General features: G+C 48.4%; 1 protein-coding gene across 3 annotated transcripts; it reads left to right on the top strand.

The window, feature by feature from the left end:
- Positions 1-654: 654 nt before the first annotated feature.
- Positions 655-19,776, top strand: LOC139550252 (AP-1 complex subunit sigma-3-like). 3 transcript variants are annotated; one of them, XM_071361006.1, is made up of 5 exons: positions 655-900; positions 5,973-6,151; positions 16,525-16,633; positions 16,850-16,987; positions 19,130-19,776. In XM_071361006.1, the coding sequence occupies exons 2-5, from the start codon at positions 5,973-5,975 to the stop codon at positions 19,163-19,165; spliced, it is 462 nt and encodes a 153-aa protein (XP_071217107.1). In that variant the 5' UTR covers positions 655-900; the 3' UTR covers positions 19,166-19,776. The 3 variants fall into 3 exon arrangements, with proteins under 3 accessions (XP_071217107.1, XP_071217108.1, XP_071217110.1); XM_071361007.1 differs by having other exon boundaries at positions 738-840; XM_071361009.1 differs by lacking the exon at positions 655-900 and adding an exon at positions 1,164-1,336.
- Positions 19,777-20,168: the final 392 nt, after the last annotated feature.

The following is a 20,168-nucleotide window of genomic DNA, read 5'->3' as shown; positions in this document are numbered from 1 at the left end:
ATAGTTTCTGCACCCTCAATAACCTTCTAATTTCCCCACAAAACAAAATACAACACATTTACAGTATGTATGTCAACATTTTGCAAATAACTGACCTTGTGAATTCCTATGAGAAACCAGACGACATTCCAATAGAAAGACACTGCTTCTCATGTTCAAGTGTTTTTTTTGTGTTTTTTTGTTCTGCTGTGTTGCCAATTTAGCGACATTAGGTGATGGCGTCATTTAGCGACTTTTAGGACAGCCAATAGCTACTTTCCTTACTGGGGAGTTGGGCAACACTGGCTTCTGCTCTCTAAAGCCAGCTGAGTTATGGCAAGGCCAAACGCGACAGGCCAAAAGTAACGTGCCTACTAGTTCATTTGTTTTGTGTAGCGCTGCCCCCTCAAGTCTTTTCCAAGAACAAGAAGTGCAGAGGCCTCTGACACATCATGTCAGGTGACACGTTCATTCATTGCTTCTTTAGGCTGCTTTTTTAATGTCTTGGGGATCGCCTGCATATTAACAGTTTATGAAGGCTAAAACAACGAAGCAAAACTGCTTAATAACCTTTAGCCTATCACTCGGTAGCCACACTGGCAATGTTTTTTTTAACACTTTTAATTTAGCTAATTTTTGCATCAGTATAGGCTAGCCTGGTACAGTAACCACCTCCGGTACAGCATTCGACAGGTGTAGAGCTCACATCCAATCCAGAAAAAGAGAACTGGTGACGTAGGGGCTATTCCCCACAGTGTCCAGGAGGGTGGAGTTACACCCGTTCAGCTCGGAGGTCAGCGAGCATTTTGGAGGAACGACGACAGATATGCGCTCTTTCAGTTGTCAGACACGCTGTGGGAGGTGAAACTATTTTACTAACTTTTATTTACTAAAAACGATCCCCAAAAAATCCTCAAAGTGGTGAGTTAGTGCTGGTTTTCGTTGGGGTTTTTTCGGTGCATGACCCGCTGTTCTAATTTAGTATTGAGTCAGACTATTCTGACAGTCACTAGACTGTACCTGTAAATTAACTGCCAGGTGTTTGTTTAGGATTTCTGAGTCAGTTTCAACTGTATATTTGTCATTTATCGTTTGCCCTCTTTATACACTATAAATATATTGATATAAATACATCGTTTATTCTAAATGTTTGATGGGCTTTGAATGGGTATGCTACAGTATTTCTGCGGAAGGGACAGTCGGAAGTAAGGGGTATTTCCCTCCTGTGGAACATATTCCGTCACTTGTCGCTTGGCAGGTGACTCTGCACAGCCCCGGTGACAGTTGCAACCTGGGATATGTTTATACAGCTTAGGCGTCATAGCCTATTTGGGACTGCCTTGCTCTTTCAATAACTGTAAGTAGTGTTTTCATAAAGTATTCAAACCCCTTGACTTATTCCACATTTGTTGTGTTACAGCCTGAATTCAAAATGGATAAAATATATTTTTTCTCTCACCCATCTACACACAATACCCCATAATGACAAAGTGAAAACATGTTTTTAGACATTTTAGTAAATGTATTGATAGTTAAATACAGAAATATCCCATTTACGTAAGTAACACACACCTGAGTCAATACATGTTAGAATCACCTTTGTCAGTGATTACAGCTGTGAGTCATTCTGGTCTCTAAGAGCTTTACACACCTGGATAGTACAATATTTTTCACTTTGGTTGTTGCTAGACAGCCATTTTCAAGTCTTGCCATAGATTTTCAAGCTGATTTAAGTCATAACTGTAACTAGGCCACTGTTTTATTTTGGTAAGCAACTCCAGTGTATATTTGGCCTTGTGTTTTAGGTTATTGTCCTGCTGAGTGGTGAATGTATCTCCTAGTGTCAGGTGGAAAGCAGACTGAACCAGGTTTTCTGCTAGGATTTTGCTTGCGCTTTATTCTGTTTTATTTTTTATCAACAAACCAAAAAACTCCCTTGTCCTTACTGCTGACAAGCATGATGCAGCCACCACCATGCTTGAAATATGAATTGGTACTCAGTGGTATTGTGTTGGATAACATAACGCTTTTTATTCAGGGCATAAAGTTAACTTCTTTGCAATTTTTTGGGGGCAGTTTAACTTTTTTAGTTCCTTATTGTAAACAGGATACATGTTTTGGAATATGTTTTATTCTGTACAGGCTTCCTCCTTTTCACTCTGTCATTTAGGTTAGTATTGTGGAGTAACTACAATGTTGTTGATTCATCCTCAGTTTTATACTATCACAGCCATTAATCTAAATCACATGTTACTGGTCACATACACATATTTAGCAGATGTTATTGCGTGTGTAGCGAAATGCTTGTGTTTCTAGCTCCGACAGAGCAGTAATATCTAACAAGTAATATCTAACAAATGACACAACATATACCCAATGCACACAAATCTAAGTAGAAATGAATTAAGTATATATACATATGGATGAGCGATGTCAGACCGGAATGGACTAAGATACAGTAGAATAGTATAGAATACAGTATATACATATAAGATGAGGATTGGCAGATAGGTAAACATTAAGTGACTAAAAGGGGCACCTCTGCAACTGTTTTAAAGTCACCATTGGCCTCATGGTGAAATCACTGAGTGGTTTCCTTCCTCTCCGGCAACTGCACAATGATCTGGTACTGGTACTTCCTGTATATAGCTCCACAGTGATCTGGTACTGGTACTTCCTGTATATAGCTCCACAGTGATCTGGTACTGGTACTCCCTGTATATAGCTCCACAGTGACCTGGTACTGGTATTCCCTGTATATAGCTCCACATTGATCTGGTACTGGTACTTCCTGTATATAGCTCCACATTGATCTGGTACTGGTACTTCCTGTATATAGCTCCACATTGATCTGGTACTGGTACTTCCTGTATATAGCTCCACATTGATCTGGTACTTCCTGTATATAGCTCCACAGTGATCTGGTGCAAATACAATTTGATTTGATCTGTATCTTTGTAGTGACTGGGTGTATTGATACACCATCCAAAGTGTAATTAATAACTTCACCATGCTCAAAGGGATACTCAATGCTTGATTTATTTTTACCCATCTACCAATAGGTGCCCATCTTTGTGAGGCATTGGAAAACCTCTCTGGTCTTTGTGGTTGAATCTGTGTTTGAAATTCACTGCTCAACTGAGGGACCTTACAGATAAATGTGTTGGGTACAGAGATGAGGTCGTCATTCAAAAATCATGTTACACTATTATAGAGTCCATGCAACTTATTATGTGACTTGTTCAGTATATTTAGGCTTGCCATAACAAATTGGTTAAATACTTATTGATTCAAAGACATTTCAGATTTACATGTTTAATAAAAAAAAAATAAGTTTCTAAAAACATAATTCCACTTTGACATATATTGTGGGTATTGTGTGTAGACCAGTGACACACGATCTCAATTTGATCCGTTTAAATGTCAGGCTGTAACACAACAAAATGTGGGAAAAATCAAGGGGTGTAACTACTTTCTGAAGACACTATGTCTCTCTAAATTTAGAAAGGCATAACGTTTTAATTGCAGAACTTCTAATCCTATGTTATTTATGTATCCTACTGTCTGTCCTACTGTCAGAGCAACGATGCCTCAAGTCCCTGAAATATCAATGGCTTTGCTGCCATTCATTAACAACAATACACATCTGCAGTGCAAGGTTAAGAAAGAAACACATTTATATTAAGTTCATTCATTTCTCTATTGTGAATTCTGTATGGCTTTGCTGGCCAACGAATGTCTTTGCTGGCGTCGCCGGCTAAGTTTAATAGTTGACAACAACACATATCCTCAGAGAAAGCTTGTCCAGATATTCCAGTCAGCGGTGGTCCTCTGAAGTCAACAATAGCAGGAAGATGAAACCAGAGATCCCTTGGCCCCATTGGCTTAGTTCTAATGAATAGCAAATTGAACATCCAGCTGAACAAAGCAAGGAAACACACTCTCTAAACCTCACTAACACGTCTCTTGAATTCTCTTGGAAGCGAAACAGTATTACTAAATGAAAGAGGTTGGGTACCGGGGAGTAATGACGACATCTCATCAGTTTACATGCAATCGGATTACAAAAAAACTGTCACTGTAATCAGTTAAGTTACCAGCTAAATATGTTTTCTACAATGTAGAAAATAGTCAAAATAAAGAAAAACCTTTGAATAAGTAGGTGTTTCCAAACTGGTATTATATACAGTACATATACAGTACTATACAGTTGAAGTCGGAAGTTTACATACACTTAGGTTGCAGTCATTAAAACTCGTTTTTCAACCACTCCACAAATTTCTTGTTAACAAACTATCGTTTTGGCAAGTCGGTTAGGACATCTACTGTGTGCATGACACAAGTAATTTTTCCAACAATTGTTTACAGACAGATTATTTCATTTATAATTCACTGTATCACAATTCCAGTGGGTCAGAAGTTTACATAAACTAAGTTGACTGTTCCTTTAAACAGCTCGGAAAATTCCAGAAAATGATGTCATGGCTTTAGAAGCTTCTGATAGGCTAATTGACATCATTTCAGTCAATTGGAGGTGTACCTGTGGATGTATTTCAAGGCCTACCTTCAAACTCAGTGCGTCTTTGCTTGACATCATGGGAAAATCAAAAGAAATCAGCCAAGACCTCAGAAAAAAAATTGCAGACCTCCACAAGTCTGGTTCATCCTTGGGAGCAATTTCCAAATGCCTGAAGGTACCATATTCATCTGTACAAACAATAGTACGCAAGTATAAACACCATGGGACCATGTAGCCTTCATACCGCTCAGGAAGGAGAAGCGTTCTGTCTCCTAGAGATGAACGTACTTTGGTGCGAAAAGTGTAAATCAATCCCAGGACAATAGCAAAGGACCTTGTGAAGATGCTGGAGGAAATGGGCACAAAAGTATCTATATCCACAGTAAAACAAGTCTTATATCGACATAACCTTAAAGGCCGCTCAGCAAGGAAGAAGCCACTTCTCCAAAAACCCCATTAAAAAAAGCCAGACTAGGGTTTGCAACTGTACATGGGTACAAAGATCGTACTTTTTGGAGAAATGTCCTCTGGTCTGATGAAACAAAAATAGAACTGTTTGGCCATAATGACCATCGTTATGTTTGAAGGAAAAAGGGGGAAGCTTGCAAGCCGAAGAACACCATCCCAACCGTGAAGCACGGGAATGGCAGCATCATGTTGTGGGGGGGCTTTGCTGCAGGAGGGACTGGTGCACATCACAAAATAGATGGCATCATGATGGAGGAAAATGATGTGGATATATTGAAGCAACATCTCAAGACATCAGTCAGGAAGTTAAAGCTTGGTCGCAAATGGGTCTTTCAAATGGACAATGACCCCAAGCATACTTCCAAAGTTGTGGCAAAATGGCTTAAGGACAACAAGGTCAAGGTATTGGAGTGGCCATCACAAAGCCCTGATCTCAATCCTATAGAAAATGTGTGGGTATAACTGAAAAAGAGTGTGCGAGCAAGGAGGCCTACAAACCTGACTCAGGTACACCAGCTCTGTCAGGAGGAATGGGCCAAAATACACCCAACTTATTGTGGGAAGCTTGTGGAAGGCTACCCGACACGTTTGACCCAAGTTAAACAATTTAAAGGTAATGCTACCAAATACTAATTGAGTTTATATAAACTTCTGACCCACTGGGAATGTGATGAAAGAAATAAAAGCTGAAATAAATCATTCTCTGTACTATTATTCTGACATTTCACATTCTTAAAATAAAGTGGTGATCCTAACTGACCTAAGACAGGGAATTATTACTAGGATTAAATGTCAGGAATTATGAAAAACTGAGTTGAAATGTATTTGGCTAAGGTGTATGCAAACTTCTGACTTTAACTGTATACAGTACCAGTCAACAGTTTGGACACACCTACTCGTTCCAGGGTTTTCACCTAACTACCCAAATGAAGGTTTTAAAGGTAAATATTGGAACCCAGAGTTCAGCCCTATATTTTTCTCTCCTCTATGCATGTGCTCCTTTTAGATGCGTTTCCTGCTCCTCTTCAGTCGCCAGGGCAAACTCCGTCTCCAGAAGTGGTTCACGCCCATCCCCGAGCGAGAGAAGAAGAAGATCATCAGAGACATGACCACCATGGTGTTGGCACGGAAACCACGCTCCTGCAACTTCCTGCACTGGAAAGACCTGAAGATCGTCTACAAGAGGTGAGGATGGTAGGAGGGGGAGGAAAGACCTGAAGATCGTCTACAAGAGGTGAGGAGGGGAGGAGGGGGAGGAAAGACCTGAAGATCGTCTACAAGAGGTGAGGAGGGTAGGAGGGGGAGGAGGGGGAGGAAAGACCTGAAGATCGTTTACAAGAGGTGAGGAGGGTAGGAGGGGGAGGAAAGACTTGAAGATCGTTTACAAGAGGTGAGGAGGGTAGGAGGGGGAGGAAAGACCTGAAGATCGTCTACAAGAGGTGAGGAGGGTAGGAGGGGGAGGAAAGACCTGAAGATCGTCTACAAGAGGTGAGGAGGGGGAGGAAAGACCTGAAAATAGTCTACAAGAGGGGAGGAGGGGGAGGAAAGACCTGAGGATCGTCTACAAGAGGTGGGGAGGTGGAGGAGGAGGAGGAATAGGCTAATTGCCCTGTTCCCCCCCACCCACTACTCTCTAACTTTAATGATGTATTGCCCTGTTACCCACCACTCTTTAACTGTAATGCTGTATTGCCCTGTTACCCCCCCCCCCCCCACCACGCTCAAACTGTAATGCTGTATTGCCCTGTTACCCCCCCCCCCCCCCACCACTTTCTAACTGTACTGCTGTATTGCCCTGTTACCCCCCCCACCCACAACGCTCTAACTTTAATGCTGTATTGCCCTGTTACCCCCCCCCCCCCACCACCACTTTCTAACTGTAATGCTGTATTGCCCTGTTACCCCCCCCCCGCCCCCCCCACCACTTTCTAACTGTAATGCTGTATTGCCAAGTTACCCCCCCCCCCCCCCACCACCACTTTCTAACTGTAATGCTGTAATGCCCTGTTACCCCCCCCCCCCACCCACTACGCTCTAACTTTAATGCTGTATTGCCCTGTTACCCCCCCCCCCCTCTCTCACTGTAATGCTGTATTGCCCTGTTACCCCCCCCCCACCACCACTTTCTAACTTTAATGCTGTATTGCCCTGTTACCCCCACCCACCCACTCTCTCACTGTAATGCTGTATTGCCCTGTTACCCCCCCCCCCCCACCACTCTCTAACTGTAATGCTGTATTGCCCTGTTACCCCCCCCCCCCTCTCTCACTGTAATGCTGTATTGCCCTGTTACCCCCCCCCCCACCACTCTAACTGTAATGCTGTATTGCCCTGTTACCCCCCCTCTCTCACTGTAATGCTGTATTGCCCTGTAACCCACCCCCCCCCCCACCGCCACTTTCTAACTGTAATGCTGTATTGCCAAGTTACCCCCCCCCCCCCCCCCACCATCACTTTCTAACTGTAATGCTGTATTGCCCTGTTACCCCCCCTCTCTCACTGTAATGCTGTATTGCCCTGTAACCCACCCCCCCCCCCACCGCCACTTTCTAACTGTAATGCTGTATTGCCAAGTTACCCCCCCACCCCCCACCACTCTCTAACTGTAATGCTGTATTGCCCTGTTACCCCCCCCCCCCCCCCACCACCACTCTCTAACTGTAATGCTGTATTGCCAAGTTACCCCCCCCCCCCCCCCACCACCACTCTCTAACTGTAATGCTGTATTGCCCTGTTACCCCCCCACCATTCTCTAACTGTACTGCTGTATTGCCCTGTTACCCCCCCCCTCTCTCACTGTAATGCTGTATTGCCCTGTTACCCCCCCCCCCCACCACTCTCTAACTGTAATGCTGTATTGCCCTGTTACCCCCCCCCCCCCCTCTCTCACTGTAATGCTGTATTGCCCTGTTACCCCCCCCCCCCCCCACCACTCTAACTGTAATGCTGTATTGCCCTGTTACCCCCCCTCTCTCACTGTAATGCTGTATTCCCCTGTAACCCCCCCCCCCCCCACCACCACCACTTTCTAACTGTACTGCTGTATTGCCCTCTTACCCCCCCCCCCCCCCCACCACTCTCTAACTGTAATGCTGTATTGCCCTGTTACCCCCCCCCCACCACCACTCTCTAACTATAATGCTGTATTGCCCTGTTACCCCCCCCCCCCCACCACTCTCTAACTGTACTGCTGTATTGCCCTGTTACCCCCCCACAACTCTCTAACTGTAATGCTGTATTGCCCTGTTACCCCCCCCACCACTCTCTAACTGTAATGCTGTATTGCCCTGTTACCCCCCCCCCCCACCACTCTCTAACTGTAATGCTGTATTGCCCTGTTACCCCCCGCCCCCACCACTCTCTAACTTTAATGCTGTATTGCCCTGTTACCCCCCCACTCTCTAACTGTAATGTTGTATTGCCCTGTTACCCCCCCCCCCCCCACCACTCTCTAACTGTAATGCTGTATTGCCCTGTTACCCCCCCCCCCCCTCTCTCACTGTAATGCTGTATTGCCCTGTTACCCCCCCCCCCCCCACCACTCTAACTGTAATGCTGTATTGCCCTGTTACCCCCCCTCTCTCACTGTAATGCTGTATTCCCCTGTAACCCCCCCCCCCCCCCACCACCACCACTTTCTAACTGTACTGCTGTATTGCCCTCTTACCCCCCCCCCCCACCACTCTCTAACTGTAATGCTGTATTGCCCTGTTACCCCCCCCCCACCACCACTCTCTAACTATAATGCTGTATTGCCCTGTTACCCCCCCCCCCCCCACCACTCTCTAACTGTACTGCTGTATTGCCCTGTTACCCCCCCACAACTCTCTAACTGTAATGCTGTATTGCCCTGTTACCCCCCCCACCACTCTCTAACTGTAATGCTGTATTGCCCTGTTACCCCCCCCCCCCACCACTCTCTAACTGTAATGCTGTATTGCCCTGTTACCCCCCCCCACCACCACTCTCTAACTGTACTGCTGTATTGCCCTGTTACCCCCCGCCCCCACCACTCTCTAACTTTAATGCTGTATTGCCCTGTTACCCCCCCACTCTCTAACTGTAATGTTGTATTGCCCTGTTACCCCCCCCCTCCCCACTCTCTAACTGTAATGCTGTATTGCCCTGTTACCCCCCCCCCCCCCCCCCACCACTCTCTAACTGTAATGCTGTATTGCCCTGTTACCTCCCCACTCTCTAACTGTAATGCTGTATTGCCCTGTTACCCCCCCCCCCCACCACTTTCTAACTGTAATGCTGTAATGCCCTGTTACCCCCCCTCCCTCTCTCACTGTAATGCTGTATTGCCAAGTTACCCCCCCCCCCCCCCCCACCACCACTTTCTAACTGTAATGCTGTATTGCCCTGTTACCCCCCCCCCCCCCCCACCACTTTCTAACTGTAATGCTGTAATGCCCTGTTACCCCCCCTCCCTCTCTCACTGTAATGCTGTATTGCCAAGTTACCCCCCCCCCCCCACCATTCTCTAACTGTACTGCTGTATTGCCCTGTTACCCCCCCCCCTCTCTCACTGTAATGCTGTATTGCCCTGTTACCCCCCCCCCCCACCACTCTCTAACTGTAATGCTGTATTGCCCTGTTACCCCCCCCCCCCACCCACCCACTACGCTCTAACTTTAATGCTGTAATGCCCTGTTACCCCCCCCCACCCACCCACTACGCTCTAACTTTAATGCTGTAATGCCCTGTTACCCCCCCCACCCACCCACTACGCTCTAACTTTAATGCTGTATTGCCCTGTTACCCCCCCCCCCACCACCACTTTCTAACTGTAATGCTGTATTGCCCTGTTACCCCCCCCCCCCCACCCACTCTCTCACTGTAATGCTGTATTGCCCTGTTACCCCCCCCCCCCCCACCACCACTCTCTAACTGTAATGATGTATTGCCCTGTTACCCCCCCCCCTCTCTCACTGTAATGCTGTATTGCCCTGTTACCCCCCCCCCCCCCACCACTCTCTAACTGTAATGCTGTATTGCCCTGTTACCCCCCCCACCACTCTCTAACTGTAATGCTGTATTGCCCTGTTACCCCCCCCCCCCCCACCATTCTCTAACTGTACTGCTGTATTGCCCTGTTACCCCCCCCCCCTCTCTCACTGTAATGCTGTATTGCCCTGTTACCCCCCCCCCCCACCACTCTCTAACTGTAATGCTGTATTGCCCTGTTACCCCCCCCACCATTCTCTAACTGTACTGCTGTATTGCCCTGTTACCCCCCCCCCCCACCCACTCTCTCACTGTAATGCTGTATTGCCCTGTTACCCCCCCCCCACCACCACTCTCTAACTGTAATGCTGTATTGCCCTGTTACCCCCCCCACCATTCTCTAACTGTACTGCTGTATTGCCCTGTTACCCCCCCCCCCCCCCTCTCTCACTGTAATGCTATATTGCCCTGTTACACCCCCCCTCACCACTCTCTAACTGTAATGCTGTATTTCCCTGTTACCCCCCCTCTCTCACTGTAATGCTGGATTGCCCTGTTACCCCCCCCCCCCCCCCACCACCACCACTTTCTAACTGTACTGCTGTATTGCCCTGTTACCCCCCCTCTCTCACTGTAATGCTGTATTGCCAAGTTACCCCCCCCCCCACTCTCTAACTGTAATGCTGTATTGCCCTGTTACCCCCCCCCACCACTCTCTAACTGTACTGCTGTATTGCCCTGTTACCCCCCCCCCCCCCACTCTCTAACTTTAATGCTGTATTGCCCTGTTACCCCCCCCCCCACCACTCTCTAACTTTAATGCTGTATTGCCCTGTTACCCCCCCCCCCCCCCCCACCACTCTCTAACTGTAATGCTGTATTGCCCTGTTACCCCCCCCACCCCCCACCACTCTCTAACTGTACTGCTGTATTGCCCTGTTACCCCCCCCCACCACTCTCTAACTTTAATGCTGTATTGCCCTGTTACCCCCCCCCCCCCACCACTCTCTAACTTTAATGCTGTATTGCCCTGTTACCCCCCCCCACTCTCTAACTGTAATGCTGTATTGCCCTGTTACCCCCCCCCCCCCCCCCACCACCACTTTCTAACTGTAATGCTGTATTGCCCTGTTACCCCCCCCCCCCCCACCACTTTCTAACTGTAATGCTATATTGCCAAGTTACCCCCCCCCCCCCCACCACCACTTTCTAACTGTAATGCTATATTGCCAAGTTACCCCCCCCCCCCCCCACCACCACTTTCTAACTGTAATGCTGTAATGCCCTGTTACCCCCCACCCACTACGCTCTAACTTTAATGCCCGTATTGCCCTGTTACCCCCCCCCTCTCTCACTGTAATGCTGTATTGCCCTGTTACCCCCCCCCCTCTCTCACTGTAATGCTGTATTGCCCTGTTACCCCCCCCCTCTCTAACTGTAATGCTGTATTGCCCTGTTACCCCCCCCCACCACCACTTTCTAACTGTAATGCTGTATTGCCCTGTTACCCCCCCCCCCCCACCACTCTCTAACTGTAATGCTGTATTGCCCTGTTACCCCCCCCCCCCCCCACCACTCTCTAACTGTACTGCTGTATTGCCCTGTTACCCCCCCCCCCACCACTCTCTAACTTTAATGCTGTATTGCCCTGTTACCCCCCCCCCCCACCACTCTCTAACTTTAATGCTGTATTGCCCTGTTACCCCCCCCCCCCCACTCTCTAACTGTAATGCTGTATTGCCCTGTTACTCCCCCCCCCCCCCCACCACCACTTTCTAACTGTAATGCTGTATTGCCCTGTTACCCCCCCCCCCACCACTTTCTAACTGTAATGCTGTATTGCCAAGTTACCCCCCCCTCCCCCCCCCCCACCACCACTTTCTAACTGTAATGCTGTATTGCCCTGTTACCCCCCCCCCCCCCCCCCACCACTTTCTAACTGTAATGCTGTAATGCCCTGTTACCCCCCCTCCCTCTCTCACTGTAATGCTGTATTGCCAAGTTACCCCCCCCCCCCCCACCACCACTTTCTAACTGTACTGCTGTATTGCCCTGTTACCCCCCCCCCCACCACCACTTTCTAACTGTAATGCTGTATTGCCCTGTTACCCCCCCCCCCCCCCCACCCACTCTCTCACTGTAATGCTGTATTGCCCTGTTACCCCCCCCCCCCCCCACCACCACTCTCTAACTGTAATGATGTATTGCCCTGTTACCCCCCCCCCCTCTCTCACTGTAATGCTGTATTGCCCTGTTACCCCCCCCCCCCCACCACTCTCTAACTGTAATGCTGTATTGCCCTGTTACCCCCCCCACCACTCTCTAACTGTAATGCTGTATTGCCCTGTTACCCCCCCCCCCCACCATTCTCTAACTGTACTGCTGTATTGCCCTGTTACCCCCCCCCCTCTCTCACTGTAATGCTGTATTGCCCTGTTACCCCCCCCCCCCACCACTCTCTAACTGTAATGCTGTATTGCCCTGTTACCCCCCCCCCCCCACCATTCTCTAACTGTACTGCTGTATTGCCCTGTTACCCCCCCCCCCCCACCCACTCTCTCACTGTAATGCTGTATTGCCCTGTTACCCCCCCCCACCACCACTCTCTAACTGTAATGCTGTATTGCCCTGTTACCCCCCCCCACCATTCTCTAACTGTACTGCTGTATTGCCCTGTTACCCCCCCCCCCCCCCCCTCTCTCACTGTAATGCTATATTGCCCTGTTACACCCCCCCTCACCACTCTCTAACTGTAATGCTGTATTTCCCTGTTACCCCCCCTCTCTCACTGTAATGCTGTATTGCCCTGTTACCCCCCCCCCCCCCCCCCCCACCACCACCACTTTCTAACTGTACTGCTGTATTGCCCTGTTACCCCCCCTCTCTCACTGTAATGCTGTATTGCCAAGTTACCCCCCCCCCCACTCTCTAACTGTAATGCTGTATTGCCCTGTTACCCCCCCCCCCCACCACTCTCTAACTGTACTGCTGTATTGCCCTGTTACCCCCCCCCCCCCACTCTCTAACTTTAATGCTGTATTGCCCTGTTACCCCCCCCCCCACCACTCTCTAACTTTAATGCTGTATTGCCCTGTTACCCCCCCCCCCCCACCACTCTCTAACTGTAATGCTGTATTGCCCTGTTACCCCCCCCACCCCCCACCACTCTCTAACTGTACTGCTGTATTGCCCTGTTACCCCCCCCCACCACTCTCTAACTTTAATGCTGTATTGCCCTGTTACCCCCCCCCCCCCCCACCACTCTCTAACTTTAATGCTGTATTGCCCTGTTACCCCCCCCCACTCTCTAACTGTAATGCTGTATTGCCCTGTTACCCCCCCCCCCCCCCACCACCACTTTCTAACTGTAATGCTGTATTGCCAAGTTACCCCCCCCCCCCCACCACCACTTTCTAACTGTAATGCTGTAATGCCCTGTTACCCCCCACCCACTACGCTCTAACTTTAATGCCCGTATTGCCCTGTTACCCCCCCCCTCTCTCACTGTAATGCTGTATTGCCCTGTTACCCCCCCCCCTCTCTCACTGTAATGCTGTATTGCCCTGTTACCCCCCCCCCCTCTCTAACTGTAATGCTGTATTGCCCTGTTACCCCCCCCCACCACCACTTTCTAACTGTAATGCTGTATTGCCCTGTTACCCCCCCCCCCCCCACCACTCTCTAACTGTAATGCTGTATTGCCCTGTTACCCCCCCCCCCCCCCACCACTCTCTAACTGTACTGCTGTATTGCCCTGTTACCCCCCCCCCCCCACCACTCTCTAACTTTAATGCTGTATTGCCCTGTTACCCCCCCCCCCCCCACCACTCTCTAACTTTAATGCTGTATTGCCCTGTTACCCCCCCCCCCCCCACTCTCTAACTGTAATGCTGTATTGCCCTGTTACTCCCCCCCCCCCCCCCCCACCACCACTTTCTAACTGTAATGCTGTATTGCCCTGTTACCCCCCCCCCCCCCACCACTTTCTAACTGTAATGCTGTATTGCCAAGTTACCCCCCCCTCCCCCCCCCCACCACCACTTTCTAACTGTAATGCTGTATTGCCCTGTTACCCCCCCCCCCCCCCCCACCACTTTCTAACTGTAATGCTGTAATGCCCTGTTACCCCCCCTCCCTCTCTCACTGTAATGCTGTATTGCCAAGTTACCCCCCCCCCCCCCCCCACCACCACTTTCTAACTGTACTGCTGTAATGCCCTGTTACCCCCCCCCACCCACCCACTACGCTCTAACTTTAATGCTGTAATGCCCTGTTACCCCCCCCACCCACCCACTACGCTCTAACTTTAATGCTGTAATGCCCTGTTACCCCCCCCCACCCACCCACTACGCTCTAACTTTAATGCTGTATTGCCCTGTTACCCCCCCCCCCACCACCACTTTCTAACTGTAATGCTGTATTGCCCTGTTACCCCCCCCCCCCACCCACTCTCTCACTGTAATGCTGTATTGCCCTGTTACCCCCCCCCCCCCACCACCACTCTCTAACTGTAATGATGTATTGCCCTGTTACCCCCCCCCCCTCTCTCACTGTAATGCTGTATTGCCCTGTTACCCCCCCCCCCCCACCACTCTCTAACTGTAATGCTGTATTGCCCTGTTACCCCCCCCACCACTCTCTAACTGTAATGCTGTATTGCCCTGTTACCCCCCCCCCCCCACCATTCTCTAACTGTACTGCTGTATTGCCCTGTTACCCCCCCCCCCTCTCTCACTGTAATGCTGTATTGCCCTGTTACCCCCCCCCCCACCACTCTCTAACTGTAATGCTGTATTGCCCTGTTACCCCCCCCCCCCCCCACCATTCTCTAACTGTACTGCTGTATTGCCCTGTTACCCCCCCCCCCCCCACCCACTCTCTCACTGTAATGCTGTATTGCCCTGTTACCCCCCCCCCCACCACCACTCTCTAACTGTAATGCTGTATTGCCCTGTTACCCCCCCCACCATTCTCTAACTGTACTGCTGTATTGCCCTGTTACCCCCCCCCCCCCCCCTCTCTCACTGTAATGCTATATTGCCCTGTTACACCCCCCCTCACCACTCCCTAACTGTAATGCTGTATTTCCCTGTTACCCCCCCTCTCTCACTGTAATGCTGTATTGCCCTGTTACCCCCCCCACCACCACCACTTTCTAACTGTACTGCTGTATTGCCCTGTTACCCCCCCTCTCTCACTGTAATGCTGTATTGCCAAGTTACCCCCCCCCCACTCTCTAACTGTAATGCTGTATTGCCCTGTTACCCCCCCCCCCCACCACTCTCTAACTGTACTGCTGTATTGCCCTGTTACCCCCCCCCCCCCCCACTCTCTAACTTTAATGCTGTATTGCCCTGTTACCCCCCCCCCCCACCACTCTCTAACTTTAATGCTGTATTGCCCTGTTACCCCCCCCCCCCCCACCACTCTCTAACTGTAATGCTGTATTGCCCTGTTACCCCCCCCACCCCCCACCACTCTCTAACTGTACTGCTGTATTGCCCTGTTACCCCCCCCCCACCACTCTCTAACTTTAATGCTGTATTGCCCTGTTACCCCCCCCCCCCCCACCACTCTCTAACTTTAATGCTGTATTGCCCTGTTACCCCCCCCCACTCTCTAACTGTAATGCTGTATTGCCCTGTTACCCCCCCCCCCCCCACCACCACTTTCTAACTGTAATGCTGTATTGCCCTGTTACCCCCCCCCCCCCCCCCCACCACTTTCTAACTGTAATGCTATATTGCCAAGTTACCCCCCCCCCCACCACCACTTTCTAACTGTAATGCTGTAATGCCCTGTTACCCCCCACCCACTACGCTCTAACTTTAATGCCCGTATTGCCCTGTTACCCCCCCCCCCTCTCTCACTGTAATGCTGTATTGCCCTGTTACCCCCCCCCCCCCCACCCACTACGCTCTAACTTTAATGCCCGTATTGCCCTGTTACCCCCCCCCTCTCTCACTGTAATGCTGTATTGCCCTGTTACCCCCCCCCCTCTCTCACTGTAATGCTGTATTGCCCTGTTACCCCCCCCCCCCACCACTCTCTAACTGTACTGCTGTATTGCCCTGTTACCCCCCCCCCCACCACTCTCTAACTTTAATGCTGTATTGCCCTGTTACCCCCCCCCCCCCACCACTCTCTAACTTTAATGCTGTATTGCCCTGTTACCCCCCCCCCCCCACTCTCTAACTGTAATGCTGTATTGCCCTGTTACTCCCCCCCCCCCCCCCCACCACCACTTTCTAACTGTAATGCTGTATTGCCCTGTTACCCCCCCCCCCCCCACCACTTTCTAACTGTAATGCTGTATTGCCAAGTTACCCCCCCCCCCCCCCCCCCCACCACCACTTTCTAACTGTAATGCTGTAATGCCCTGTTACCCCCCCCCCCCCCCCCACCCACTACGCTCTAACTTTAATGCTGTATTGCCCTGTTACCCCCCCCCCCCCTCTCTCACTGTAATGCTGTATTGCCCTGTTAACCCCCCCCCCCCCCTCTCTAACTGTAATGCTGTATTGCCCTGTTACCCCCCCCCCCCACCACCACTTTCTAACTGTAATGCTGTATTGCCCTGTTACCCCCCCGCTACTCTCTAACTGTAGGTATGCCAGTCTGTATTTCTGCTGTGGTTTGGATGCTGAGGAGAATGAGCTTCTAGCCTTGGAGATGCTGCATCGCTATGTGGAGCTGTTGGACAAGTACTTTGGCAACGTACGTAAGGGACAACCTTTCTTTATTTCAGTTGATCTCTCTGTCTCTCTGTCTCTCTCACATATTTCCTTCCCTTTCAACCTATTTCTTCCCAAACTTAGACTGAAACTGCACTGCGTGCGTAGTAGATATGATTTAACACAGTAAAATGATTCCTGCTAGACTGGACAGTACCTCTTGATCCTGGGGTGATTTCCTCCTTCTTTACCCATGCAGGTGTGTGAGCTGGACATTATCTTTAACTTTGAAAAGGCCTACTTCATCCTGGATGAGTTTCTATTAGGGGGAGAGGTACAGGAGACGTCCAAACTAGTGGTGGCCCGCTCCGTCGAGGCCTCGGACATGCTACAGGAGGTGAGAGAACTGCCACGCTCAGGGTAGAACCTGTCCCGTAGGCACTGATCTAGGATCACTATTTCTGCATCCGATCTGATCTAGGATCACTATTTCTGCCTCCGATCTGATCTAGGATCAGTATTTCTGCCTCCGATCTTATCTAGGATCAGTATTTCTGCCTCCGATCTGATCTAGGATCAGTATTTCTGCCTCCGATCTGATCTAGGATCAGTATTTCTGCCTCCGATCTGATCTAGGATCACTATTTCTGCCTCCGATCTGATCTAGGATCACTATTTCTGCCTCCGATCTGATCTAGGATCAGTATTTCTGCCTCCGATCTGATCTAGGATCAGTATTTCTGCCTCCGATCTGATCTAGGATCAGTATTTCTGCCTCCGATCTGATCTAGGATCAGTATTTCTGCCTCCGATCTGATCTAGGATCAGTATTTCTGCCTCCGATCTGATCTAGGATCAGTATTTCTGCCTCCGATCTGATCTAGGATCAGTATTTCTGCCTCCGATCTCAGCTGAGACTATTTGGGGGAGAATGATCAGTGTCTAGAAGCAACATAGGAAACGCTTTATCTTGCGGTCTGATATTTATCTTGTATTTACATATGTAATTACATAATAATTAGCTATGATTAACCTATTATTTATTTGAGATTGAACACACAGGCATAATAGCTATACCATTTTGTGACAAGTAGTTACCAATTTTAATGAATGATTTAAAGTAGGTTTTCTAAAGTAGCCATTTTACCCTATAAATCCTTAGTAATACCAGGTGAAAGTGGACTGTTGAAAAAGTGTTACTGTTTCAGCATGGGTTGATAATATGCAGTGCAGCAGCTAACTGACTTCCTGGTGAGCTCCTGTCTCTCTCCGCTAACAGACTTCCCTTCATGAACCATATTAACTGGTGCCAATACTCATGGACCTATTCTGTCTCTCCTCTCTCTTCTCTCCTCTCTCCTTTCTCCTCTCTTCTCTTCTCTCCTCTCCTCTCTTCTCTTCTCTCCTCTCTCTTCTCCTCTCTTCTCTCCTCTCTCTTCTCCTCTCTTCTCTCCTCTCTCTTCTTCTCTCTTTTCTCCTCTCCTCTCTCTCCTCTCCTCTCTTTTCTCCTCTCCTCTCTGCTCTCTCCTCTCTTCTCTCTTCTCTCTTCTTCTCTCTTCTCCTCTCTCTCCCCTCTCCTCTCTTCTCTTCTGTCCTCTCCTCTCTCTCCCCTCTCCTCTCTCCCCTCTCCTCCTCTTCTCTTCTCTCTCTCCTCTCATCTCCTCTCTCTCCCCTCTCCTCTTCTCTTCTCTCTCTCCTCTCATCTCCTCTCTCTCCCCTCTCCTCTTCTCTTCTCTCCTCTCTCCTCTCTCCTCTCTCCTCTCTTCTCTCCTCTCCTCTCTTCTCTCTCTCCTCTCATCTCCTCTCTCTCCCCTCTCCTCTTCTCTTCTCTCTCTCCTCTCATCTCCTCTCTCTCCCCTCTCCTCTTCTCTTCTCTCCTCTCTCCTCTCTCCTCTCTCCTCTCTTCTCTCCTCTCCTCTCTCCTCTCCCCTCTCCTCTCCTCTCTTCTCATCTCTCTCAGAAAGAGACACTGATGGAGATTATCCTTCTATTTCCTTTATTCTTCAGTTGCTGTAAGTCTGAGCGTTGGCAGTATCTGTCTGCTTTCTGTATTGTCTGTCTATCCTCAGCTCTCGGTGGCGCTATAGACGCACCAAGCCAGAGTCACACTCTGCGTGGCCTTCTCTGGTTTCACACCAACTTCTTGCTTCGGGGGAATAAAACAAACTTGTTTGATTGAGTCTGATGCACGTGCATGCTATCTGAAGTTGTTGCATCGTCACTCTCGTTTTAGTCTTCATCACCACCCTTCATCATCATTGCTATAGGCTGAGATTGACAACAGTGGTTTTGGTCTGGAGCTTGAATGTGGACAGAAAGGTTGATGATTGTGTTCGTAGCATAGTAGTCTACATTGTGTTGGCGCTCTACGCTCCTATGTCTTCACGGATGTAAGATGCATCCAATTTAGAATGACAATCATTCTACTTCTATGGTTAGATGTTATGTAGGTGTGGCTATGAATATTCATCACATTAGGACAAGGCTTGTTGATTTGGAGATCACACGTTTCATCTGTCCCTCCGTCTCTCCGCTCTAGACCATGGAGGAATACATGAGCAAGCCTGCGTTCTAACACTGGGGGAAATGGATCTACACACACCAGAAGGAATCTGGACAATTACAGAACTGGAGGTCTTCTGTACAGAACCATGGAGTTATGAGTTGTACAAGTCTGAATCTGTGTCCTGAGGCAGGGTGTGTTTTTAAATTGGGAAGTTCAGTGAAATGTATCTTGTTTCTGCAAATAGGACAATAACATGATGACCAATAAATTGGTAGAAAACACTCATTGATTGAGCTATTATCAAATGTATATTGATACTGTATGATCACCCATCCCTCTGAATCATTGATGTACATTGAACTTACTTAAAACTGTGGTTATGACAATCATAATATATCACCAAGTAGTTTTATAATCAATACTCAGATTATTAATATTTTTTTTCAAATATGTACGCTGTATTGACATTTTAAGAAGTGCCTTTTTAGAAATATATATTTGAAGTTGTGTTTTAAATGTCTCTTGTAGCCTTTTTCTGTGTGACTTGGTGTAGGATTACACCTTCTTGGAAAGGGAGTGGTTATTTATCTGAGTGAATGTCACTGTTATTTTTTTAAATATATAACTAATTATGGCTCTTGAATGTTGAAGACTTTGGAATTAAAATGTGTATTTTGATACAGAAGCCTCTGGTGACTATTTGATGTTCATCATTGTTTTTCACATTTTATCTGCGGGTGCTGTAGTTTGAAACACAAACTAGATAAACATGAATAAAACAAGCACAATCAGTAGAATTATGAATTTATAGACAGACACTTTACTTTCTTTATAATCTTACCTGGAGTTCGTGTTGATTCCGCCTCGGGGAATTGTCCGCTTGCTCAAGAGGGATGTGAAAAATAAACTTTTCACACTTTCATTGTGGAATCAAGCTTCATTCAGAAGGCGTATCTGATCATCAATATCTAATCATCACTGGCGGTCAATGTATGATCATTCAGAAGGCGTTTCTGATCACTGTTGTAGTGATCAGTGTTTATAAAAAAACAATAAAAAAACAGAACGCAGC

Source organism: Salvelinus alpinus, chromosome 23, assembly GCF_045679555.1.
Source record: "Salvelinus alpinus chromosome 23, SLU_Salpinus.1, whole genome shotgun sequence".
Taxonomy (NCBI): Eukaryota; Metazoa; Chordata; class Actinopteri; order Salmoniformes; family Salmonidae; genus Salvelinus; species Salvelinus alpinus.
Note: the sequence above shows the minus strand (reverse complement) of the source record. Positions and strands in the feature narration are given on the sequence as shown.

Bases quoted from the DNA above. Each gene is read 5' to 3' on its own strand.
- LOC139550252 (XM_071361006.1), top strand. From the start codon at position 5,973: ATGCGTTTCCTGCTCCTCTTCAGTCGCCAGGGCAAACTCCGTCTCCAG. The intron at 6,152-16,524 runs GTGAGGATGGTA...CTCTAACTGTAG, and splicing joins CTGAAGATCGTCTACAAGAG to GTATGCCAGTCTGTATTTCT. The intron at 16,634-16,849 runs GTACGTAAGGGA...TTACCCATGCAG, and splicing joins TGGACAAGTACTTTGGCAAC to GTGTGTGAGCTGGACATTAT.